Consider the following 13,657-nt stretch of genomic DNA (forward strand, 5'->3'; position numbering starts at 1 on the left):
TTTTACCTTCTGATCAACCCAGTGGACTAAAACTCTGAAAAACCCATTCCTGCAGTATCCCCTCCAGACAGCAGATTTCAGGCACACAGGGTTCAGACTTATCCAACAGAAATACATTATTACAAAAGTTCAAGAAAAACTCAATTTTGGGAAAGTTCCCTTGGAGGAAACAGAGCATTTTAGAAGGATGACAGGATTTGCTGGAAATACTCTTATTAGGAATTAAGGTAAACAACAAGGGTTCAGAAGCTTTTTGAAAGAATAAGCTTCAATGATGCTAAAACCTAAAAAAACTTCAGATGTCAATTTCAGACTTCTATAGTCTTGTTCTTTCCCAAGGGCATACTTTCAAGTGAATCCCTCTAAAGCAGAGCTCTTGTTTTTAAGTTTTTTCTTTTCAGAAAGCACAGTAGCAGCTTGTTGCAAATAGTAAAGTATGAACTTTGTACAGTTGGTAAAAATTCCAACTCGTGCCTATCTGAAGATAAAAACAATCAAGATGTTTTCAGTCTCTTCTGTTACCAAATTTTTTTCGAAATTATTGTGATTCCTTATAATTTCTGTTTCGTAATCTGCTCTGATGTTCATTCTTCCAGGCAAGCACAGCAAAATCTAACTTCCATATATGAAATTACAAGATGGCCCTTTTTTTCCTGAGTTTAATAGAAGAAAAAGTTATTTTCTCAGTTCCTTGCAAACTGCATAGCACCCATCTCAGGCATGTCCTTCCACTTTCCTGTACATCTGTTTCTTAATGCATAAAGCAAGGGACAATAATGTTTGTTTTCTTCAAATGTATTGCCAAGGTTTAGTTTTGATGCTCAAAGTATTTTGGGTCCTTTCACAGGAACGAACTTGAAAGTCTGCAAAATATTATACAGTTACCAGTTCTCTTTCAGCTGAGTTTACATTATATGTTTCCTGCTAGAATTTCATTTTTCCTGACTGCACGTCCATGCAACATTTCAAAAGTCTTGGGGGAAAATTATGTAATCACCTAAGCACAAGCTGCTCCCTTGTTCTTGTAGAGTTATGACTACTGGCAGGTTCTTCAGCTTTCTGTGGTACCATCTATGGTTTCTCCAAGAAATTACAGAAAAGCATTTCTAGTCAATGCATTCAAATTGGGCACAAGAATATTAGCAGCAATAACATTAACAAAACTCTTTGTTTCTCATGAATGATATAAAACTGTCCAGAAGATAAAATAGGACACTGTGGAGCAATCTTATTTTCAAATACTTCTGTTAAGCATTTGTAACTAACAGGTGCCCTCCCATTCCGTTCCACTCAAAAGGAAACAAAACCATAACAAGTCTCCAGTGCCACTCCTGAAACCACCTTTATTGGAGTACACTAAAGGAATAAGGTGCTATATAATTCATAGTCATTATATCATAAAATGCCTAGAGGCCTCAGAACTAATGGCCCCTTGCACCAGTGCCCTGCTTCAGAGACAAAACACTGAGAGGGCTGGGACAAGACACAAAGACAATATATGACTCAAGTAATTGAGCAGTGAATGGAAAAGGAAGCAGAGAAGCCCACATCACTGAGCTTGGAAAAATCTCATAACTTACAAAACCTGCACTTATATAACCTGTCTCAAGGCCCTTTCCAGAAATACTGATCTAGCCTAAGCAATCATCATACCAGGTGTCTGCATTTCACCCACTTATATAGAAGTGGGAATAAATCTTGATAAGCTGGGCTCTGGCAATGTTTAAAAGGATCTTTACAAAGGCTCTGAAGTGCAAGACAACACTTAGGAGATAATCAGCATCACTACTAAATCCTGTCTGCAAATGGCACTACCAGGCATTTAGGATTACAGAGGCGAAGATTCTTCTGATCACTGACTAGGGCAAAGAAAAATGAAAAGCTGGTATCATGAGAACTAGATTTTTCCCTCCAAAGCACCTATTTACATAAAACCAACCTGATAATTGATTTATAGTATAATAGAATCATTTCAGTTGGAAAGGACCTTTAAAATAATTAAGTCAAACTCATTTAGCATTTATACCTAAAAATAAAATAGATAAGCTTTGGGACAACCTCTGATGCAATTGTAATGTATCAGCGAGGCCTGATGGCCAGGGCACCCTTAGCTATGGTGTTCTCTAAAGTCACCTGAATAGTAGCTGGTTATATTGTTTTCTGAACAGGACAAACAATGATACCTTTGGTTTATATTACTTCAAAGCAAAACAAAAACAAACAAACAAACAAACCATACAAAAGAAAAAGAAACAACACACAAAAATAATCAGGAATCTTCCACAAGGTTACAAACTAAGCCTCAGTTTAACCTGCAAGACTTTTCACAGGGACTTTCAGAGAAGCTGGTCCAAATGTAGACAAAGCTTTCTGAGCACATTTTCCCTGTCAGTACTGTGATCCTTGCCCTCCCTGCAAGTGCTCATGGCCAGGTTGGATGGGACTCTGAGCAACCTGATCTAGTGGGAGGTGTCCCTGCCCAAGCAAGCTGATTGGATCTGAATGATCTTTAAGGTCCCTTCCAACCCAAACCATTCCATGATTCTATTATATACCTATATAGTATCACATATAGTGTCATAGTGTCACATCAGTTTTTACCTCCTGCACATTGGCAATGAACTTTACAAAGTCTTGAGGGAGCAGACAGACTGATCAATTAAGATCTGATTATATCTCAATTACTATACATTCTCTTCTGATGCATTCTGTATAATTTCCTTAACACTTGAGGTAATTTTTGATCTTCCATGTTGCACTGCAGTAGCTGATAAAATAGAATAAAATACAGAGATGATTGTGCTTATGGTTTATGTTTATGTCCAGCAGAACTACTTAGCTCCAGCAGCCTAAAACCTGTCAGGAAGAAAAGCAACAAAAAACCCTATCTATCAGCTAACTGTCTCTAACAGGAAAAAAAACCAACAAAAACCACTCTGTATGCTTTAAAATAGAAACTTTCTAAATTAGGCTTAAAATCTGCTTTACTAATAGCCTTGACTGTCTTGCAAAGTAATAGATAGTGCAGTAAAAGGTGTAAAGAAACTGCAGAATTCACATCACAGGTGTGCTTTATTATTATCCAGTTACACCGAGCTGCACTCATTGTAGATCAAAGCAGCCACAATGAAGTTAGGGAAGCAGAAGCAATTTCATCAAGCATAGTTCCAACTTTTAATTCTTTTTCTTTTCCATTGGCCAAATGTCTGTGCATAACTTTAGCCAGATACTTAATAAACATGCATATATGCCACTTTTAAGAATTCAAAACAGAATCAAACAATTTCAAGTAAAGCATGACAGATGCATATGTTTGGTTCAAAGAGCTGCCACAAAACAAACCCCTTGCTCGAACTGCCATCCATACAGCTATTCCCTTGTGCTGGTTGCAGATTAGTCACTTGACAGTCACATTTACCAGTCAGATGTGGGAATTTTTTTTGGCTTATAAAACTGAAGTCCTCAAATACCTTAATGACATAAGTGATGTTGACTTTTGTGCTCCCTACTAGCAGTAGCTACAGATGCACCTGCTGAGATTTGCTACTGACAATAAGGACAATGGACACCAATGAACCCCTTGGAAGATGAGAGCTCTTTATCTTCCCTTCCTCTTCAACCTCTGGAGCAGTTCTGAATTCAGCTAGAGATGTTGCATGGAAGTGAGAGCTGAAGTGCAACTTCATTTCTCCTCAGAGCAGTTTTTAGACGGTTTCAGGAGCTTGGTGGGGCTTTTTCTCACCCCTGTATAGATGTAAACCTTCCTTATCCTTCATAAAATACAGGTAGGCACATTCAAAGTTCAAAAGGTGCTGGACAGACAGCCTCCTGCTTTCATTTGTCAAGAGGAGCAGTTCCAACAGACAGTGCAGCATGGGGTCAGATGAGAGATGTATGGAAAAAGATAGCTTCCCCACCCACCAGCCCAAAGGGAAGTTGAGGCCACCCGAGTGCAAGAGACCATATTCACTCCCATCACCACAGCTGTTCTCACATTCTGGCTGATCAGATCCTAGAGTTGACTAATTTCATTCTAATCTGCATGACACTGATACAGCCATGTCAACTGCAAAGCCATTATCCTGGAGTGACACAGAAGAGAGCCTGGCCTCAAATTATTTTATCTGACAACACCCACCTCACAAATTTGCAATTCTCTGAAATATAAGGAAACTACCAACAACTTTAACTCAAATCCACTGAATTAGAGAGCTGTCCCAACAGAGAACTTGATGCTCAATTTCTTTTATGCCATTTCAGCTGCACTTTAGAGAAAACAATGGGTTTACATGATAGCTGTGTGGAATCACATTTCAGTTACATCAGCTTCTAGCTATTTATTCCTTACTTCCCAGAACCATAGCATAACATCCAAGAAAAAGGCTTTGTCAATTTTTTTTTGCACAGTAATACGATTCTTCGTATCTAACAGCCAAAAGCTTTTTCAAAGCAAAACCAGAGACCAGAACAGGATTTTACAAAAAGCAAACCAACACATTTTTATTATTATGTTCCTAAATCTAATCTTATTTGTATGTCCCATTTACATAAAGCAATGAGAAACTAATATCTCAGTCAAGGAGGCAATACATTGATTTGTGTCTTCTTTGAGTGGTAGCCCTTGGGATTCTAAAGGGAAACTTAAAAATTTGCTTTCTTATTCTTTTGTCATCCTCTCCTTCCTTTCCAAACCTCAGCTAGAATGAGTTAACCTTGTCTTCCATTTTCTCTATTCTTGGAACACATGTTGAACGATAGCAAAATAGAGAAGGAATATCAGCCACAGGACTAAATCTTTATGCAGCTTTAAAGACCAACATATTGCTTGTATGAATTATTCAATCCAAGAAAGTTTTTAGAAGCCATGAATCTTCGCACAGAAGGGTAAGAAAAAATACTTAAAAGAATTCCTGAAATGTACAGCCCGCTGAACTCTGGCAATGCTGTTGAAACTGTTGGAAGAGCACTCTCCACTAATCTGTTTATCACAGGCCTCCATCCAAAACACAGCACCAGTCATCTGGTGTCATCTGGTGTTTATCCTTCACCAGGTTCAGGCTCTAATCTAGGCTCTCTCTCCAGATGCCACTCAAGAGCCACTTTCAGAAAAAAGAGACAGAAGAGTCTAAGAGCTAAGTACATCAGTACCTTTTTCCCAGTCAGCCTAGTTATACCTGTGCTGGAAAGCTTCAGTGGTAGTTTCAAGAATTCTAGTCCTTAGCTGTATATTGGATGTATCTACATGAAGCTTTCTCCATAAAATACGATGCCAATTGCCTTATGCTATATGGAAATTACCCTTGTTGGCCTTTTAAATCCTAATATCAGAAAGAAGGGATTTTTATTGCCCACATAAACACATAATCCTTTTATGAATCTTCCTAAGCTCTTGGCCTCAATACTATTCCCATGGCAATAAGTGCCACAGAACTGTACATTGCAAGAAAAGCATATTCCTTCTTCTCACTTCCAAAGTGGTTGTCTTAACTCTCTCTGTTCTTGAACTATGAAATAAAGCAGAAGCTGAAATTTTTCTTTCTTGATTCTGTGCCACCCTATTTACAGTGTGGGAAACAATGGGATCATTGTGTGTCAATTATCAGTTTGTCTTCTCTCTCTCTCCATCCCATCTCTACCTCATTTTTCCCACTGTTAAAACATCTCCCCTCCTCGCAGTTTATATTTTTGTTTAATGATGCAAAACAATCAGCACAGCTATTATTTCAGAAAAGAAACTAGTCTCACACATGGACAAAACTGTTAAGCTACAAAGCAGGGGAGGAAACCAAGACTCCAAATCCTCACTAATTGTGATCTTCTGGCTTTTACTAATTTACAGGATTAACTCACTCCTCTAATAGTCCACAGATTTCTTCCTCACATCACAGCTGAGTCACGGGATTTTCATACTCATAGGATAAGCCTACTTAGCTCTTTTCAGTCCATGGGATACCCTTTACCTCTTTCTTCCCTCAGTCACCCCAGTATCATAAAGGGGAAAAGTAATGATTCTAAGGTCATTAAGCCATGCATAAAAATGCCCTAAGAGATCAAATCACACCAGAGTAATGCAAATAAGAAATCGTTCCTGCAGTTCACACAGACTTTAGTTTCCTCTTGATGGTATTACAGAATCAGTATGCATCTGGGCTGCTAGTTGAGGGGGTGGACAGGAGGAATGAAATACAAAAAGCCATCTCCTGTAATACACAAATTAAATGATCAAACAATCATGGCAGAATGTCAGCTGATGACATACACTGACTTTTGTAGAGTTATATCTAATCATTAGTGATGTGGTTTAAAAAGGCTTTTAGTCAAAGGAAAGCTACGTCAGAGGTAACTAACACATAGGGGATGAGGGCAACAGAGATAATTAAGCAGGGATATAGTTTCAGTGCCAATGAATTTGTTTGACAATATTTCTTGGCCCAGTCAAACAAACTTTGGAAATAAAATTCCTACACTTTCAGTCTATAGTCTCACTATAGTTAGTTCATTGTTAGACTCCATGTCACAAAAATTTAAAAAAAAAAAAAAAAAATCAGTGCAAGAGCTTGCACAGATTTGTTCATCATCATTGTTGAGCTCACAGTAACAGGAACAAAATTTTCTATGTTCAGGGAGCCATCACTCTCAAATGTGCATCTCCATGCATTCAGTGACTTCATCACTATTGAAACCTATACCATCCAAAAATTCTGGACCAAAACACAAAGGCAAAATAACTCCTCTGTTAGATAACTCATACTGAATCATCTACGTAAGTACACGGTCCTAGAAGAGCCAGTATACAAATAATTTGTTTCATTAGGATGCTTTGGCAAAATAGGAGTGGCTCTGGGAAGCATGGAATAATTATATAAGACACCTTTTTGTCTACTGATGGAGCAAGTGACTTGATTTCTGTACCTCACATTATGTGCTTTAGAAGCTACTTAAATTACCCTGGCACCATTGTAGCAATCATTAACATTTTATCTTTATCCTGCCAAACACTTTACGAAGGGACAGAACCAGCAGCAAGTGGAAGAGAAATAAATTAGACAGCAGAGACTTGGAAAAAAATCTTGGAATCAAAATTGTGGATGTGAATATCCCACACACAGTCATTGGCTCTGTATCTGAACTCTCCATCTTTTGCCCAACTCTAATCACTACCAGTTTCTTCTTAAAATCCTGTGCCTGAAAGAACTAATGTGTTATAAGACAGCAATGACCTAAGTAAACTCCAAACAAATCACTCATCACTGCAAAACTCCAGAAAAAGTTGGTACTTTCTCAGAGAAAAGAGTTCTTCTAAATACACATTATACATAAGGAGGAAACAGAAAGCACATACTGTAGGCTTTCATCAATTGTACACAAACAAAGCCTTTGATAACTCTGAATAGGCTTGAGATCATTATGCCCGGGGCCAAGAGGCTCTCAGTAGTTCAGGATCTCATTTTCCAAGCTTTTGGTCCAAAAAGACTTCTTAAGTGCAGGGGAAAAAGGAACACTTTTTCCTTTAATATTACATTCACAATACCCCTAGTCAAATCCTTCCATGCAGTATCTTTTCCCTTACCAAATTCTAACTTTACAGCCTCAAGTACTGGAGCAGGAGTTGCTCACCCTGCCCACATCAACAGCCACCTCTTCTGTTATCCATCCTTCCCTTTCATGGCCTACATTGGTGCTGGAACAGTTGGCCTTTTCCAGTGCTTAGGTTCGTTCTTCCCTTCCTGCTACTCAAAGTTAACAAACATGTTGTGCTATTTTGGTTGTTTGCTTTTTAAAATAATCCACTTAAAGTCATGAAAAGACTCTTATGCAGATCCAGGAAGGTAACTGGAGGGCTGAGGAAATGCCCACCATTTTACATTTGCAGCTCACACCACAATAAAGTTAATGCCAAGCTTTTAGTTTAGAAACACACCAACATGTAAGAACCATGCAGTTTATTTAGGTTAAAAGAGGGTGCCTATTCCAAAGAGGAACAGCTAGTTCAAAATAATGGAGCACCTTTACTCCAGAAAAAGTACTTTAGTGTTACCAGTTAAATATGGTCACTATTTTCAACACCTTTCCCTTTCAAAGGCAAACCCTAAATCAGTCTGAATTACTAAGGACTCAAATCTATCTCATTTTTTAATGTGGTTGTTTTGTTTCAGCTACTTTAGCAGCTTCAGATAATAAAGTAGTAAAAATAATATGCATTTAATTGAGTACCACATTCTCTGTAAAAATTCTGAGAAGCAATAATTTTATCAAGGTATTTGGACTTTTGGCTCCTACTTTAGAACTCCAGGACCAAAGGTTTCTTTGCCTTTAGAAGCGTTACCTAATAACCAGTAAACAACAAATATGTACTGAATAGTATGGTATCCTGTAATTTGCATTAGCAGCTGCACAAACAATTACAGCCCTTCTCAGGTAAAACCTCACCTATTCAAATGAGTTTTCTCTGAGCAGAGAAGGATTGAAAGCCTTTGAGTGATAGGGAGATCAACAGAAGCCTTTACAAGTGTTAAAATACAGTCTGATCCCCAGGGTGTATGATGATGACTGAAAGAACACATTTTTCAGACTATTCAAATCTATTGAATTTTGAGTGATATTTTCCTACATGTATTCAACAGAAAGGGGTTGCTTTTACCCTGACCAGTTAAGCATTTCAGCATTCCAGTGTTTGTAGGAAGGTTTTAACAGGTCATGCTTTTTGTTTAAGATCAATCAATTTCTTTCTCCTGCCTCTGATTGTTTTGTAAGAGGACCACTTACCAGCAAAATGTAATTCAGCCCCTTACAGAAAACAGCTGATGCTTATGAGCCAAGTTTTTGGAACCAGTTCTTTGTTTCTGTCTAGTCAAGGGGTGGAGAAACATGGAATAACATAAAACAGGGCTGCTGGAGATGGACAGGGTCATCTACACTATCTCCTAATCTCCAAGTGGGACCTGTTTTGCATAAAAAAGTTTCAACAGCCATTTCCCTGCCTTACTCTTAGGATACTCCGTTGATGAGTTCCTATAACGCCTCCATGCAATTATGAGAAAGGTTCTTTTATATCTTCACATGCATCTCCAGCTAAATACTACTAATTTTCAGGCTGTAAACAAATAAAAAACAGTCACTAAATACGTTGGTATATACATTCAGGTTTTTTCTTACTCCTGATAGCACGTAAACTTTCATTACTTTTCAAAAGTAATGGAATAGTGGCATTAATGTAAGACTTGCACTATAATACTGCAGAAGCTGAGACCTACAGTATCACAACCCTAATTTTTTTTAATGGGGTTTTTACCATCAGAATTGAAACAACAGTTTTCATTCATTCTCCACAACAAGGTTCTATTTTTGGGAAGTCTGAAGGGGAAGATCCTAGGGAGGAAACAACATCCCTACAACAGTAGGAATAATTTCTGGTGCCTAGGATTGCCAGGAGTCAATTCTGAGCCACACAATGTCACTTCCAAACTAATGTTTTCTCTTTCTAGTGATACCTCAAGGAAGAAAATACAGTCAGTTTTCTCAACCATTTCTGTCAACTTTCTAGTCTAACTGAAGCTGATTTACAATGGGAGGTGTCTACAACAGGCGCCATTAAGTCTAGAGCCGTGAGACTGACTTCTCCCTGGACATCAGTTTAACAAGATTATGATGTAGAGGGTACTGTACTTACATATGAAGTGCAAGGGTTTTTATCCAAGAAATTATTTTCTATTCCTCTTAGCTAATGCACAGTAAGGTTTTTCTAATCACTGTTCTTAAGGGAAGGCAAGAAAATTTAATTAATATATAGACATTCAGAAGTAACTAGTGCCTCATTCACCTTCAAATCAAGACAGGTCCTAATTGAGGTAACAGGCTCAGCTTCCTTGTGCTCTTCCACAGCAGTTTTGTAACTGCAACAGTAAGTGCATAACAAAATATATTTTTAAGGGAGATCTAAGATGTTCAGGAAACATGTAGCAAATAAGACAATTGTCTGCACACAACAGCAGAAAAAGCAAAGCTTGCTTCTCCCTACTACTTCAAATTACAAACAAATTACCGTTCAAAGTTTTTCTTCTTACTTGACTAATTCCCAGTCTGATACAGAAAGTACATAACCAGAAAACTAAGACGTGTTTAGAGACAAAAGTTATCATTATTATTTCTTGATTGGACAATAAAATGTGACACTAGAGTAAATAGAGAATTTCAACATTTGAAGGTTGCAATTTTAAAGAGAATATGAAATTTAGTATCAACTCAGTACACATCACAGACCAACATTGTTATGTTTGGAGTTTTGGGGTTTGTTTGCTTTGTTTAGGTTGGTATTTTTTTAGTTGGTTGTTTTGTGCTTGTGTGATTTTTTTGGGTTTGGGTGGGAGGACAGAAACTGCCACCAGACTCAAGGTGCTCTCTCTTTTCTATTTCAAGGTTATTGAAAGGAGAGGGAAATCATAAGGAACAATCCTTTCACTGGAGCCAAACCACAGGATCGGTCTGGAAAGTTTTGAATGTTAGCTTCTCCTTAGTGAATAATTTTAAGACAAAAGTAACTATATATGAACCAAAAGCATTATTAAAAAGCAAACACAATATATTTTCATAGATAAACTTAAAAGATGGTAAATGCAATAAAACTGAACTGATTATCCTAGTACAAATAATTATTATTAAGTTTTTTTAATGTGCATACTTCGTTTAGGTTTTTTCTTAGATCAAATTATGATCATATACTGACCTGTTCAAATGTGATTCATGTTCACTAGAGCATAGATCCACAAAACTATAAAGTCACATATTTTCCAGATAAAATTAACTGTAGTTTACTTCTGGTTTTACCAAGTCATCTTTGGTGCATGACAATATCTCAGTGCTTATGAATACTATTGTTTTTTCTGGCTGCAATGTCAGTTGCTCTTATGCTGATAAATGTTAATAATTAATTTAGAGATCTATCTTGCAATCTGTTCATAACTTAGTAGAAAGACCAACTTCTAAAGATATTTCTGTATTTAAGAAAGCCAACAGGAATGGCTGGGGAGAACTCAAGAAAAATAGTCTAGTATTGCAATCTGCCAGTTCTTGGGCACACTGAACATCACCCAACCTGTAGCTAAGTGCCTCAGAAAACCTACCTTCTGTCATAAAAACCTGTGTGAGCTGGCGTGGATGGGTTTTACATGTACTTATGGCTGTTCTGTACTAGAAAACAGCAGGCCAAAGAGAAGGAAAAGAACATGCTGAGAGGTACATGAAAATCTACCCAGAACTAAGCTCTGAAGACTAGTGGGCATGCTAGATCTAAGACAAATGATAAAAATCAAAACACCAACAATCACCTGAATCTGCAGAAGGCCACCAGCTCATGGTAGCATCATTAAAAGTCTATGTAACTTAGAACACATCTACAAAGGTAGTGCCTGATATATGTAGACAAAGACTACAGGATCATATGCACACATAATTAAATACCCACCCAGACGTCCCTGTTGCACCAGAGATGCCTTCCACTTATGAGTACACAAGTGTGGTTCATGTCCCAGCTGTTGCTCCAACCAAGTATTCTGAGCAAGAGTGAGTGTGAACTGTGTGAGGGAATAATTGCACACACTGTGCAAACAGTTATTTGCTATTAATAACAACAGTTTGGTTCTATTACTAATAAAACAGCTGAACTAATAAAAGGTGTTCTAATTAGCACTGGTTGTGACCTTTGTTTCCCCCAACTCAATCACCTGTCAGGGAAAAGGAACTTTATAGTACTCCTTGTTTTGGTGCTCCCTGTTGTGAATGGCTCTATGTCTCCCCAAGAGGAGTGAGCAGTGTTTGCATGCCCAGACAAGCTTTGATGGGAAGAAAATAAACATGTTTTGTTATTTAATACTTACTTGGTAGGGATATAGAGTGACACCATTTGTTCTTGACAAAGACCAGGTGCCATCAAGGTACTGATGAGCCTGGATAGCCACAGAGTTGAGAACATTACCGTTGCTGGGACTGGTGGCCATTTGGAAACTGACCTTGGCTTGGTGTCCAGGAGAGCCATTTTTCTTCTCCACTCCATTGACAATTCCCAGACTGTTTGGCTTTCCACTGTGTTTGTTGGCAACAAAGCCTGTATAATTAGATGTAGCATAAGGAGCAGGCATGTATGACCAGTCCCTGGGCTGCAAGCTGCCCATGTGCCGGGGACTCACTAATGTGGGGATATTGGAGAGAGGTGGGGGAGAGCCTGGTGAGGCATCATAATGTTCTGAGTTGGCAGCTTGCTCTAAGGTCAGCACCATCTGAATAGCCTCTTGCTTCAACTGGTTCAGGTGTGTGGCACAAACGTCACATCTGTTGTCCTTCTCGTTCCACGCCTTACGAATGGTGTTGGGAACTTGGAGCTTGTCATGAATCACCAAAGAGAAACCTGGGTCCTAAAAATGAAACAGAAGAGGGGGAGGGGGACAGGAGGGAAATGTTTAACCATGGTCACCACAGCGAAGCATTATTATTGCTGATTATGCATTTCAAATTCCTATTTATGAGATAAGTTTAGAATGCAAACAAAGGCCATTAGATACAGTCAAAATATGCCAGCAACGGAGCTGAACAAAAATGAGAAACCAGATTGTTTGGGGAAAAAAAATTTCCTCCTACTGATAAGTGGCAAATATTATAATCCCATTGCAAGCTTCAATGCATTGGCAAAGAGAATGTATTAACCTGCTTCACACCACTGCACCTCATTTCTGGCTTGAATAAAATCTACTCTTATTTACACAGGTGAGATCAAGAGCCACTCCACTAAAGCCAGTGGGCTTGTAGCAAGGTTCACAAACCCATCAAGTCATCAATGATCAGTGCCAGCTCTTGGTACTCAGAAAATCCAATAAATACTCTGCAGCAAAAATGTAACATTTCAAACCCTGCCTATAAAGGAAAATATGAAAAAAACAGAAGTACCACTGCTCTCCCAAAATCCTTATCAGAATTCAAAATAGATTTGTATTTTATTCAGTTTTCAAGAGCTTTTCAGCTTTTCTCATACCAATATACTTTTCAACCAGAAAAAAAAAAACCACCCTCATTTCTGTTAATGAAATATTCTATTACTGTTTTTGGTACCCACTCATAATGTAAAATAAAACTATTTTGTTTAGAAAATAGAACATGTATAGGCCCACTAATTTGTAAAGAGTACTTTTGTCTTGGAAATCATAGTTTTGGTGCAAACCCGTTTGATCAAGTTTAAAACCTCTTGCTTCCTACCTTACATCATAGGTAGATGTTTGAATGTTGGTGGCACTCTCCACGGAGCACTATGCCACCCTGATCTGACTGCAGCCATTGAATGCTGGCCTGAATTGCAAAGTGCTTCAGCAAGTCGTGAAGCCAAACCACAGCCTTAACAGCTGTTTATCACCAAATTTGCTTAGCCCTCATCATGTGTTTTACATTGAACAAAGACAGTTTTGTGACGGAAATATTTCTTAGAAATTTCTAATTACAGTTTTTTGGTTTTACAGACCAGACAGGGTAGACTTCACCTTCCCGTCCTTAAGTTTTGGTGGATTTTCTTATGACTACTCAAAGAGATTTACAGTCAGTAGTACCAAAATCTTGAACGTTTTTTTCCTCCCATTGTTGCTTTATCAGCTTCAACAGCAAAATGTAATCAGGCTGA

The 13,657-nt window shown here is 38.1% G+C and overlaps 1 protein-coding gene across 1 annotated transcript in view; it reads right to left on the minus strand.

Moving 5' to 3' along the window:
- Positions 1 to 12,720, minus strand: part of KIF26B (kinesin family member 26B) — a 210,348-nt gene extending 197,628 nt beyond the window's left edge. The window contains exons 1-2 of the mRNA XM_010004616.1: positions 12,697 to 12,720; positions 11,874 to 12,407 (exon numbers count right to left, since the gene is read on the minus strand). Coding sequence (XP_010002918.1) covers positions 11,874 to 12,407; positions 12,697 to 12,720 — 558 coding nt within the window. The remainder of the gene's footprint in view (positions 1 to 11,873; positions 12,408 to 12,696) is intronic.
- Positions 12,721 to 13,657: the final 937 nt, after the last annotated feature.

Source organism: Chaetura pelagica, unplaced genomic scaffold (assembly GCF_000747805.2).
Source record: "Chaetura pelagica isolate M959 unplaced genomic scaffold, ChaPel_1.0 scaffold278, whole genome shotgun sequence".
NCBI lineage: Eukaryota > Metazoa > Chordata > Aves > Apodiformes > Apodidae > Chaetura > Chaetura pelagica.